Genomic DNA, 13,421 nt, shown 5'->3' with positions numbered 1-13,421 from the left:
GCAGCACAGGGAGGCAGAAGGAAAGATTCCCTTGCCAATCAGCTTGATTGTACCTCAGGCATCTGGCTGCTAGCGCCTTCTTGGAGTGGGCAGACTTTTATACAGAAAGAAGATGGAAATTGTCCAATTGGATGTTACTAAAACATGCACCTGTGACCCAATTCTTCAGAAACCTACTTGTGGACTTTTAACATAAAATCAGCTTTTGAAGATTTTTTACTGAAGAATTAAGGACAAAACTGCTTTTGTAGCTTTGTCCATCAAACAACACTTTTCCAACAGAAAGCTACTTGGCTCATGACCCCTGGAGAAATGGCCCCTTTAGCTATTTCCTCTGAACAGAGTTCTCTGTAGAGAGCTGTGGTTAAACCACCCATGAATGGGACTGATTTCTCTTTCTGGCTTTGTACACTGCAGAGAATTGTTCTGAAATTTGATGACACAAGCTTTGGTATCGGTTGCAACAGTTTTTCCATGCGGCCCAGGCCTTCTTGGGAGTTATACCTGATGTAAATGACGAGTTGATGGGTGCAGCACACCAACATGGCACAAGTATACATATGTAACAAACCTGCACGTTATGCACATGTACCCTACAACTTAAAGTATAATAATAATAAATAAATTAAAAAAAAAAAGTCATTATAAAATGCCTGGGTTCAGGATCCAGATTCTCATGGAGATATTCTCCCACTGGGTCTCAACTGCGGTTATTCCAAGTAATTCCCACAGCAGTGTCGACGGTAAAATGTTAATTGTTTTGAAGACAAGGTCACCAAGACTCACAGAGTCTGTGTCACATAACACAAAGTCACAGGCTACTATGCTTTGTTGAATCTAAGATGCTTAAGATTCTAAAGTACATTCCATTTCCAGGTACGCTAAAAGTGAAAAAAAATACGTATATGTCTTATAATCAGTGAAATACAGTGGGCAGTGATGGATCTAGGGTCAAATTCAGATCCTCATGACTAAGAAACACATGCTTTTTCTACTTAAGGGTTAGTGCAAGAAGAGCAAGCTGAACTGTAGATGGAAGATCTGGGCTTCCAGGAGGTTGAAAAAGACAAGGAAAGATAGTACAGCATGAGCAACAGCGTGGACATGAACGTTTGCTTGGAGTACGAACTCAGAGATGAGCTAGCCTGACAATAGCCAAGTGTTCACATTTGGGAGCAGTGAGAAATGTGGCTTTTAGAAAGAGACTGGCCAGATGAACCAGCTTTAGAAGGCGGCTGGCAATTTCTTTAGGTGTAGCAGTTCTAGGTGACTGGGCATCGTTGTAAGTGCTTGGGCGTGGATGCTACAGGTTGAAAGCACTGTTTTAAAGGAGAGGTGTACAGGGAGGATTGGAAGAGACAGGAGGCTGACGCAGTTTAGATGGGCAACAGGCACTGAAACTTGAACAGGGATGGCAGCCCTGAGACTGGAGAAAAAAGGGCTAGGCGAGGTGAGAACACTTCAGAGGAGGAGTTCTCAGCAACTGTTGACAGGTTGGAGATGAACAGGGGGCCCATATAATTTCTCATCCAAACCCGGACACCTCTGAGAAAGAAAGTGAAGCACTATTAATAACCACGCCAGAATGTGGATATCAACCAGCACTGTCTTGGGCAAATTTGATAAACGGTTGGTTACTGCCGATGAGAGAATGAAGGAGAGATCAGAATCAAAACTGCTCCAATATTTCTTGTTTGGGGGACTTTGGGTTACTGTAGTTCACAGAGCAGTTGCAAATGCCACTTCGTGTACAAGGAGAATCTCCGATTTTCTCCCATCCTTCCCAGAAGCAGCTGTGAGGAATCAAACAGCCCACATGGTATAGGTGAAGGCACAGACTTTCCTGGGGGAAACTTATAAGCCAAGGTTGGAAAGAGAAGGCATCCGATACTCCTCTTAACCACACAGAGAGGTGTGGGCCACAGCCGGGATGTTCCTGGAGACCCCTGGATGGACATGCCAGGGAAGGAGGCTCTCTCCTCCAACTCTCTGCCACCTCTCTTCTTTAATGGACAAGAGCAAGAACCACCTTTTCAGTGGGAGAACAGTCTACAGGTACATTAGATGTCCTCAGATTGCGGACAGTGTCTGGGAAATCCAGCTGCCCAGTATTTGGAGAATCTGAGGGCTCATTGGAATCTGGTTTTGGAAGGAGACCCATTGAGCCTGTGGGACTCTGGGTTTAAGTGCATCTCTTCTCCCTGGAGAAAGAGGAAAGGCCTTCAGTCCCATCCAGGACCTTGTCCAGGCAAGCAACCCAGAGCAAGCCCCCATGGGCCTTTTATGGCATAGTTCTGCTTGTGACACCGAAGTACTTGGTTTAGGGCAGAGGAGGGGCAGGAGTGAGGGTGAAAACTGGGAAGTGTGATATTGAGATATAATAAATATATATTTGGTCATCCTCCCTGGTTCCTAGCACAGAGCTTTGAAAACCCTTGGAATTTCCTGAGTGATAGAAATGAGAAGAGCATCATTTATTTTTCATAAGTCCCTTTTTTTTTTTTTGAGACGGAGTCTCACGCTGTTGCCCAGGCTGGAGTGCAGTGGCGCGATCTCGGCTCACTGCAAGCTCCGCCTCCTGGGTTCACGCCATTCTCCTGCCTCAGCCTCCTGAGTAGCTAGGACTACAGGCGCCCGCCACCGCGCCCGGCTAATTTTTTGTATTTTTAGTAGAGACGGGGTTTCACTGTGGTCTCGATCTCCTGACCTTGTGATCCGCCCGCCTCGGCCTCCCAAAGTGCTGGGATTACAGGCTTGAGCATAAGTCCCTTTTAACCATGCTTGAGTTTACACTTACGAGATGATTCTTCCTTGATCGCTAGATGGTTTCATGATGGGGGCTGGTGGCCAGAGGAACTGACCTTATGATTACAGGGTTGGATCATCTGGCCCCACCCTTAGGCCCCCTGGGGAAAGGAGAAGGACTGGAGGTTTTGAAAATCACCAACAGTCACAGATTTAATCAATTATACCCATATAATGAAACCTCCATAAAAACTCCTACACGAAGGGGTCCAAGCAGCTTTTGGGTGAGTGAGCAAACACACCCACATGCCAGGAGGGTGGCACACTCCAACTCCCCTGTGGGGCTGAAGTGCCTATATTCAGGACCCTTCTGGACCTTGCCTGCCCTATGTACTTCATCTGCATGTTCACTCATATTCTTTATAATTTCCTTTATAATAAACTAGCAATAGTAAGTAAACTGTTTTCCCTGAGTTCTGTGAGCTGTTCTAGCAAATTATTGAACTTGAGCCAGGAGCGGTGGTTCAGGCCTATAATCTCAGCACTTTGGCAGGCTGAGGTGGAAGGATTGCTGGAGCCCAGCCTAAGACCAGCCTGGGCAACACAGGGAGACACTGTCTCTAGAAGAAATAAAAGTTTAGCCAGGTGTGGTGGAACACATCTGTGATCCCAGCTACTCTGGAGGCTGAGATGGGAGGATCACTTGAACCCGGGAGGTGGCAGCGTAGTGAGCCATGATCATGCTACTACATTCCTGCCTGGGTGACAGAGTGAGACTCTCTTTGCATGTGTGTGTGTCTGTCTGTCTCTCTATCAATCAATCAAATCAATCAAGCTCAGTCATGGAAACCTCTGATTTATAAGTATGGGAGGTCCAGGACTTGTGGTTAGCATTTGAAATGGGGGTAGTCTTAAGGGGCTGATCCCTTAACCCATGGGATCTGCTGGGTTAGACCAGGTAGTGTCAGAAGTGGATTGTTTGATACCCAGCTGGTGTATAGACAATTAGAGAACTGGTTATTGGTATGGAAAAACCCACATATTTGGTGCCAGAAGTATTGGGAGTAAAAATAGTTCAGAGCATCAAAGGACAACCTTATTACAGGTTTAGTTTTAAGATCTTAATTGACTTTATTTGTAATTCCAGAATCCAGCAAACTTCATCTGATGAAATAGAAGTGTTCCAATGGGTTGAGTAGAGGAGGGTGGTTTCATACAGAGAAGGGCTGAAGAAAGCAGGGACAAAGACCAAAAAGCTGATTGGTCATTTCAAAGTTACTTTCCTTGCAAGGTGGAAATGGGGAACAGAACAGTAGAGAAATAACTGATTGGTTAACATCAGGTCACTTTCCCTTGGAAGGGAGAGAGTAGAGGGAACTTCGTTACCATGCAGATTGAAACTGGCCTGCTTGGGAAATTTGGCTTTCTGTCTCCGGATTGTTCTGGACTGCTCTGGAGGTCGGTTAACAACTCAGGTTTGGCTTGGCAATGTGGAACATCAGCATGAATGACTTCATTCTGATTTTTGGTCTGGTCTGTTGGGGCCTAGTGGAGGAGCTTAGTCCAAAACAATAGCCTCCTGACTAGTCTGAAGGTAGTGAGTTACCTCAATTGAGTGTTAGCAGTCACAGATCAAACCCCTTGTTCTACTCTTTCCACCTTCTCACTCCTGCACTCACGACAACAGCAACAAAACAAAACAAAACAAAACAAAACAAAAAAAAAATATATATATATATATATTTTGAGACAGGGTCTTGCTCTGTTGCCCAGGCTGGAGTGCTGTGGTGCGATCATGGCTCATTGCAGCCTCGACCTCCCTGGCTCAAGCAATCCTGCTACCTCAGCCTCCTGAGTAGCTGGGACAACAGGTGCATATTTTTTGTAGAGATGGGGTTTCATCATGTTACACAGTCTAGTCTCCAACTCCTGGGCTCAAGCGATCTGCCCACCTCCCAAAGTGTTGAGATTATAGGCGCGAGCCACCGCACCTGGCCATCATTCTCTAATTTTTATTTAGCAAGAGGTAGAGAGAGCATCCATTTTCAGTGAATTAACCTACAAGCAAATATACTGAACTGTGAACTATAATAAGTAGAGCCATATTTCTTGAATGGGTCAGAAGACATTAGGGTTTCATAGTGCTAATGGGTCCCCAGAAACACCACTGGCTGTGCAGCAAGCACCCGACTGCAGCATGTATGCATAACTGAAGAGGGCATGTGTGACATGGTCTGACTGCAGGGCCTGCAGCCATTTTCATAGCCTCAAGCGTCGCCACATTTTGTGCCTGATTTCTAATGAACTAAAATTAGTAACAGGTGACAAGCCAAATATACACTTGGAAGGGTTGTGCGATGTCACTTTCATAGCTATTCCATTGCATTCCACTCATCTATTTTTAGCATGGAAGATACCCCCTTGAGACTGGAGGCCTGATTTGCAGACCTGGATTTAGAGAGAATCACAACACAGTTTTGCTTTGAGGATGGAAGTCAGCCTGGAGTTCCCGGGACCTCAGGACACTGCTGCTTTGATTCTATCACTTCCTTGGTAAAAGTCAACAACACAGAAACCCACAAACTCCAGGAATTCTCTACTGCTCACAGGATTTTTTTCTAAAATTCTGTTACTGATACTTAAAACTTTCTTTTATTTGATCTATTTATCCAAAAGTCTCATCACATACCATGCCCCCATGCAGTCGCACGGAACTGGCCAGTGCCTCTGAACTCTTCTTGGTCATGCCCTCTGCCAAGTTCTCCTACAAGCCTTTCTGTCTGCCTGGATCTGTCTTGTTCAGGATGCCTGCTGGTTTCTGAGCTGCAGACCCTGTACCCGACAACCTTACTGGCATCTCCAGAGATACCCAAATGCAGATCCATTTTCAAAAATGAAACTTGTCAGCCTCCCTTCCAAACTGGTTCTTCCTCCTCCCTCATTCTAGAGAATGACAAGGGAAAAGTCTCTGACAGTGCCTTCCCTCTGCCAGGCTTTATGTCCTCTAAGGTCTGGAGATATCTTTCTGAAACACAGACTAGCCCCTCTGTCTCCTGCTGCAAGCCCACCCATGGCTCCCTGTTGCTCTCAGGACAGAGCAGAAGCTTCTAGCATCATACAGGAGGAGCCCCACTGTGAGTAGCCTCCTGCTCCTCCCACCCCATCCTCCAGCTTAGATCTCCTCCAGGTTTCCACTGAGGGCTGTGTTGGCTCCTCTCCTGCTTCCAGACTGTGCACGTCAGGCTTCCCCATTCCCTTTGCCCAGCACCTTCTTCAGGGTCTTTATCCATTGTCTATGCCCTAAGCACCATGAAAGAAATAAGCAGTCCTTTTCATCTTACCAGAAGCCCACAGTCAGCCTTTCAGGAATGTCTGATGACTAGTGAATGAAGCACTGAAGAAATAATGAGTGAATGATACGCAAGTACAATGATGCAGAACCGGGACCATCAAAGGGGGTGGGGGAAGAGGCTGCAGCAAGGACCCGGCAGTACTTTGTCTGCTGGTTCAGATTCCTGTTGGGAAGGGGTTGGAAGTTAATGTCCTGCAGTCACCCCTGTGGATCATAGGTGTGTGTGTTTATGTGTGTACCTGGGGATAGACAGGTAGGCCTCCTTGGAGGATATACTTGTTGTCATGTGACCTTAGTTCTTTTCAAGTACCCATTTTGAAGCCTTAAAAAAAACTCCTTTTAGGGATTAGGAAGCAGTACCCCAACTGATATCTGGGTGGCCAACATCTTGGCCACTATCTTTCTGGTAAGCACATCCCTTACAGAATGCTTGTCAAACACAGACTATTCTAGTTTGAATATTTCAGTTTGTATACGCACAACAGACATTCAACATAAGTAGAAACAGTGAATTCCTTCTGTGAACCAGGCACTGGGCTGGGCCTTGGAAGTCGGGTTAGAGACCTGGGAGATGAACTTCCTTCCTTTCCAGCTGCTCTGTTGCTGCTGATGCTGTGTGATACTCTTACTTATCCGTGCTTAGAGTGAACTATCCAGTTTTTCGTAGTGACAAGAAAATTATGGAAATTTAGGAATAAGGAACAGAGTATAATAGCAAGGAGAGGAGGGTAGAAACGGTTTCATAAAATTATCGACACAAAAAATGCTATCTGCAGGCTAATAAACAATACAACATGTACACAAGTATAGTATTAGTTCATTCTCATGCTGCTATGAAGAAACACTTGCGAGTGGGTAATTTATAAAGAAAAGAGGCTTAATTGACTCACAGTTCCGCATGGCTGGGAAGGGCTCAGGAAACTTACTATCATGGTGGAAGGCATCTCTTCACAGGCGGCAGGAGCGAGAATGAGTGCTGAGTGAAGGGAGAAGGCCCTTATAAAACCACCAGATCTTGTGAGAACTCAGTATCACGAGAACAGCACGGGGGAAACGGCGCCCATGATTCAATTATCTACACCTGGTCCCACCCTTGACACGTGGAGATTATTACAATTCAAGGTGAGATGTGGGTGGGGACACAGAGCCAAACCATTTCAAGGAGCCTCCTTTTGTTTAAGGAATCATGGAGCTACTGTAATATTCTAATATATAATATTTTAGAGAAAAGAAATTTCCCCAAAATATTATGCCTGGGTGGCATTTCTCCATCCTTTTAAGTCTTAACTTGATTTTGCCCTAGGAGACTTCCTGTAGTGGGAATTAATTATTCATTATTTTTCTCTCCTATTACAAGCTTTCCACATACTCTTACACGAGAAAGGTGAGTGGCCTCTGTTAGAGAGTTCTTACATGTATTTGGACTTTACTGGAGCTGTCTCATTTTCTAAACTGTCTCAGATTCAGCGGCTATGGACTTTTTTTTTTCTCAGATGCATTTCCAGTTTCCTTTTCTCAGATATATATTGTCAAATCATCTAGCTCACTAGTGTTAATCACTCTGTTCCTAATATATAGCAATAAAAATTCAGAAGAGAATCTTAGTAAGGTTACCTGCAGGAGTTCAAGAATGTGACGTGTTCTTAAAACTAGAGGACGAGGTTGATTTCAACCATTGTTAGCATTATGTTTCTGTGATCTTAGCCATGAATAAATTACTCAAGCATCACAAATATCATCAAACAACAACAACAAAATTCCACCCAGCAGCACCATTTGTATGTCTATTCCAGTGTCTACTTGTGTCAGTTTGTTTGTAACTATTAGAGGTTGGAGGTGAAAAGGACAGGTTAATTAGCCCAGCCGTCTATGCAAAACCATTTGCGTAGCATTTTCTCCATAGTAATTTTGAGAGAGAGAAAGGATAGACTTTACAACACATAACTGTGGGGAGGCAGGTTTACTATTAAACAGAGATAATAAATAAGTGTTGGAAACTACACACAGCAACTGGAGTTTAGCTTTTATGTGTCTTGGTTGCCAGCAGCTTTTACTACTTCAACAGATCCTCGCAACAATAATTAGAATTCAGGGGAAGCAGGAGGGGGGTGCTTAATCTTGCAAACCCGTTTCTGGTAGCACATCAGCACTGGTCTGGGGCATGGGGACACCTGGTTCTTCCTCTCTCCTGCCCCATGTTCTCCACACTGGCTGCGGCACACTTCTGTCTAGTGACAGATTTTAGAATAGCAAACCCTGGGCTGTATCAAGCGCCAAACAAAGGCCAAATGACACAATAAAAGCATCATTTATCTTTCAAAAACTTCTCTGCTACTGCCAAGAGGGAGGACCCACACCTGGGAAAAAAACTGTCTTTCTTATATGGATGAAACCTGAATTGTTTCCACGTTGCTTTTTCCTTACCACCCAGGCCACTTTCCATCGGGTTATCAGGATACTCCTAAGAAGGGAAGTCGGAAGTGCCAGCTGTTCTGTATCACCTTTAGTTAAAAACTAAGCCTCCTGTTACCAGGGGTCATTCAAGGTCCACTATTCCCTTTGGGAGTTACTTAAGGAACTGTGCGTCTCCACCTGCAACCCCAGGCCTCCTCTCCTGTTGAATTCCCAACAGCAGTTATTGCCCCTGTCCCCAATCCCCACACTAATGGGGGCCCTACAATTTAGGGCAGAGGCCATTTATTACAAAACCCTCTTGAAACCTGATCTCTCCACTCCTCCCCTAATTTTGGATGCACAGTTTAAGGGATCTCTTAGCACTTAGCGATTGCGTCTTTGATGTGGCAGATATCACAATTGTAATTAGGCCCTCATCAGACTGGGAGCTTCCTGTGGGCAGAAGCTGCATCCACAGAGCTTAGCAATGCTTTGTGTACTCGGTAGGCGCTCAGTAAGCCTTTGCATGGACTCTGGGAATATACCCCCTTTGAAGTACAACACACAGTAAAGTACAGACACCTGCAGTGAATGTACAGATCAATGGATTCCGCATGTGTATACACAGAGGTTTACAATGACCACCCAGAGGAGCGTTACAGAACATTCCCCCAGAGGCTCTCTTGACGCAGAGAATTTAATTGCCCTCCCTTCCATCCTGTGCAGGCAGGCTGGTTGCCAGTAAAGGGATATGAGATGCCCTGATTCATCCGCAGATAGAACCCTTAGGATGAGTGGGAAGGACCTGTCATTCTAGAGTAAAAGTAAGGCCAGGAAGATTAAAGAAAACAAAAATTTAAAAATGCAAATGGTGAAAAGCATAAACCATGAACTCTTTTCCTCTTTCCCCACACTCACCCAGAAGCACCGGGGCCAAAGAGATGGCATAGGAGGTCTCAGGATCACCTGCCGCCCCACCACTGCCGTGATGCTTGCTTGTGACGTAGAGGCCGGAGTGGCTCTGAAATCACTGTCTTCAAAGCAGGCCAAACCTTGCTTGACACGTGCACAGGTCCATTCTTTTGCTTTTCAGCTCCCCGCAGGCGCGGACCAACGTGCACTTCTGAGCCAGATCACCTAGCCACAAGGAGGAAGAGAGACAGAGAGAGAGAGAGAAGAGAGAGAGAAAGGAAGCACCTGAGAGAGAGAGAAAGAGATAGAGAGAGAGAGTCTGAGCCACATCACCTAGCCACAAGGAGGGGGAGAAAGGGGGAGAAGTGGAGAGAGAGACACACACACACACACACAGAGAAGAGAAAGGAAGCACCTGAGAAAGAGAGAGAGCGTCTGAGCCAGATCACCTAGCCACAAGGAGGGAGAGAGAGAGAGAAGAGAGAAAGGAAGCACCTGAGAGAGAAAGAGAAAGAAGAGAGAGAAAGGAAGCAGCTTCCCCCAACGCTGCGGCCTGGTGTTTCCTCCCGTGTCAAACGAGAGGGCCCCAGATTGATCCCAAATGCTTTTTCATTTCTCAATCCAACATTTACACCAGCACATTATTCCCAGGGTGCCCAAGACCTCTGCTATGGTTGTGCTGCTGTCCCTGCAAAGGCACTGGGGATGGCCGAGGTGGGGGATGTTTCTGGGGGCTGAAATACGCTGCCAGGGGAAGGGGCGCCCCGATACCACCCTCAGTGGCTGCTGGTTGGGCGACCGGTGGCCCTGGCTTGAGAAAGTGAAAATGTCCAATCTATTTTGCCTGTAGCCTTGGGTCCCTTTTGGATACGGAACCGAGCAGCGGTCCTCCACTTCGCCCTCCCCCGCCGCTGCAAGAGAAAAGAAGGTCGTTTTCCTTGTGTCCCCGGAGAGGCCCTCGAGGAGCCCGGAGCCCCCCGGGGACGCCGCCCAGCCCCGGCGCCCGGCCCCCGGCCCCGCCCCTGCGCGAACTCGCCCGCACCCACTTCCCCGGGCGGCGCCCCCTCTGCGGCCCGTGACGTCACAAGGCCCCCAGCCGCCTGCGCCCCGCGGTGCGCGCCCCGCTCCGGGACCTGCCGCCGCCGCCCCGCCCTCGGCGCCCACACCCAGGCGCGCCCGCGCGCGCGCCCGGCCCCGTCCCCGCCTGGAAGCCCAGCTGAAGATGGCGAGCCCGGCGCCTCCGGAGCACGCCGCGGAGGGATGCCCAGCTCCCGCAGCCGAAGAGCAGGCGCCGCCGTCGCCGCCGCCGCCCCAGGCACCCCCCGGAGAGCGGCAGCAGCAGGAGGAGGAAGCGCAGGAGGCTGGGGCGGCGGAGGGCGAGGGGCTGCAGGTGGAGGAGGCCGCGGGCCGGGCGGCTGCCGCGGTAACCTGGCTACTTGGGGAGCCGGTGCTGTGGCTGGGCTGCCGCGCCGACGAGCTGCTGAGCTGGAAGAGGCCGCTGCGGAGCCTGCTCGGCTTCGTCGCTGCCAACCTGCTGTTCTGGTGAGAGCTTGGGCAAGGTGGGGGCGCTCAGGAGGGCAGGTGACCTTGGGGCGCCCGGGGCCCCGGGGACCCAGTGCAGGGGGAGCCCGCGGGACACTGCGGAGGAAGAATTGTCAGCACTGCCCCACTTTCTCGGCCACCGGTCTCGAACAGGTAGACACTCACCGCAACTTTCCTCCGGACGCACGTCCCTATGAGCAGTTGTCGTCCTCCGTGTGGGGATCCAGCCTCAGATGCGAGGTGGTCGGCCGACCCGCAGGCACCTGCACCTACAGGTGTTCCCATCGTACTTGAAAACTTCGCCCCTGCTTTCTAAAACTCTCAGGTCTTGACCTGCTCGCCCAAGCTTGCGGGAGCAAACATGCTTGAACGTGTCTTCGTTCTTGCGGCCCCAGCAGGCATATCTGGACCAGATTAGGTACACGTTCAAAACGGTGCCACATTCATCAGTCACCTGAGATGGACCCCGAATGATTTGTTTTTCCTTCCCCTGAAGGGTTAGGTTTACTGTCTTTATTCCCTGATGAGAAAACGGGAGGCAAACAAGCAGGTGGAGTATGCCCAGCACCCACCCCCGGGTGTGCCCAGTGTGGAAAACAGGTATATTTTTAGGTGAAGTACAGGGAGAATACACGGGAATGCTCAGCTCTTGAGCAACAGGTTTGTCTCTCCAAAAGGCGCTCTTCACCAGGAAGGCCAGGGAAGTGTCTGTCTCCTTCGTTGAAAGTGGCGTCCTGTCATCCGTTACCACGCTATTGAGGGCGGAGAAAAGCTTTCTTTGTTTTCTAAGTGTTCTTATAACAAACATGACCCACACGGTGCAGAATAATCAGAGCTCCGGTGACAGATACCTTGTTACAGGACAGAGATTTCTGAACCTTAAAGTTGAGAAATAAATTGCACAAAATAGCCTGTCATTTTCTAGGTTAACTTGAGCAAGGTGAATATTTCCTGCAGATCTCTACTTGTCCTGGTGTTTTCTCTTAAAACGAGCTCTGTCTTGTCGGAGGTCCCTGAAAGTGGATTAACTTTGGGTCTCTTAGCTACCTGTGTTTCTAGAGTTTATTCCAAATCTATCTTATTATGGAGTTATGCGAGCACTCAAATAAGAAGGACATATTGTCTTATGCTAGATTGGGCAATAGTCTAATAGTCTTAGGGCTGTGTCTCACTAATGTTTTCAATGTTTTTAACATTTTATTTCTTAATTTTAAATTTTATTTCTTTAAAAATCGAATACAGTCTCATAGTTCAAAAGTTTTAAAGGTACAAAAGGGTAAGCATTTTGAAAATCTCTTTCTCATCCCAGTCCCTGGCCGCCCAATTACCTCACGGAGGCAACCAATGTTACTAGTTTCCTGTGTCTCTTTCCAGATAGTGCACATTTCAGCAAATACACCATATTCTATGCAAATTGTGGAATACCATATGAGCTCTCCCTTTTCCTAGTATTTCTTGGTGATTGCTTCCTTGTTCTTTTTCAGCTGCTTCAGAATTCTATTGTAAGGATGTCTCAAATTACTTAACCTGTCTCCTACTGAGGCAGTAATGTTTCCAAGCTTTTGCTATTTCAGCGTTATAGCTAATGACCCTGTACATGCATAATTTTGCATGTATGCAAGTATTTTAGAGAACTTCCCAGAAGTGGAATTGCTGGGTCAGATGGCATGTGCACTTGTAATTTTGATGGCTATCACCATATTGCATGCAGTTCCTTAGGATTCTAACAATTGATACTCCCACCAGCAATGTGTGTGACTGCCTACTTTGCTACACCCTTGCCAAGAATATTTTATGAAACTTTTTGATCCTATAAATCTGATAGGTGAAAAAGACTATCCCAAAATGTTTTTATTTTGCAATTCTCTGAGCATTTTATCTTATGTTTAATAACCACTACAGTTACCTTTTATCAGCATTTTTGTTTATAAATAACCTGTCTATTTTTTTCAAGTAGGCCATCGTTCTTTTCCTTACTGATTTATAGGAGCTGTTTTTATATTAAAGACTTTAGCCTATTTCTGTAACATGAGTTGCCAACTTTTTTTTTCTATGATGTTTTCTTTAATGACACCTATTGAAAATAATGTTTTTGCATAAAATAATTGAAAGGCATATTTGGTAGTATTCAGGGGTGTTTTCTTCCAACCATTTTATTTATGACTGATGGAGAGGAAAACATTGGCCAGCCATTCCACCTAGATACAGCCTTCTCCTTATCTGTTTTATTTCATCTCCTGTTTGTGGCATCTGCATTCCATGCATGTATTTTCTTTGACAATGATGACTGTCCTGTTCTTTAAATTCAGAATTACTTGTTGCTTTTGCATTATAATTCATTGGAATTTATGACCCATTTATTAATGTCATTAAAGTTTTGTTTTTTTTCCCTTTTATTTGTTGCTCTGGGGGTTAAAATGATTTTCAAGGACATTACTTTTTTTTAAATAATGTATGTCTTCTCAACTGATCTTAA

At 46.6% G+C, this 13,421-nt stretch overlaps 1 protein-coding gene and 1 long non-coding RNA gene across 4 annotated transcripts in view; one reads left to right on the top strand and one right to left on the bottom strand.

The window, feature by feature from the left end:
- Nucleotides 1-9,636, bottom strand: part of LOC107129912 (uncharacterized) — a 73,447-nt gene extending 63,811 nt beyond the window's left edge. For both annotated transcript variants that reach the window (XR_012413593.1, XR_006699011.3), the window contains exon 1: nt 9,410-9,636. This is a non-coding gene — a long non-coding RNA (uncharacterized lncRNA). The remainder of the gene's footprint in view (nt 1-9,409) is intronic.
- Nucleotides 9,637-10,599: 963 nt separating this feature from the next.
- RETREG1 (reticulophagy regulator 1) overlaps nt 10,600-13,421 on the top strand; it is a 150,403-nt gene continuing 147,581 nt past the window's right edge. For both annotated transcript variants that reach the window (XM_073993172.1, XM_005556612.5), the window contains exon 1: nt 10,600-10,945. Coding sequence is in view for 1 of the 2 variants with exons in the window: in XM_005556612.5 (XP_005556669.3) it covers nt 10,626-10,945 (320 nt within the window). In the remaining variant the exon portion in view is untranslated. The remainder of the gene's footprint in view (nt 10,946-13,421) is intronic.

The sequence above is a fragment of the Macaca fascicularis genome, chromosome 6 (genome assembly GCF_037993035.2).
Source record: "Macaca fascicularis isolate 582-1 chromosome 6, T2T-MFA8v1.1".
NCBI lineage: Eukaryota > Metazoa > Chordata > Mammalia > Primates > Cercopithecidae > Macaca > Macaca fascicularis.
The sequence above is the reverse complement of the archived record's forward strand: the minus strand, read 5'-3'. Positions and strand labels throughout refer to the sequence as shown.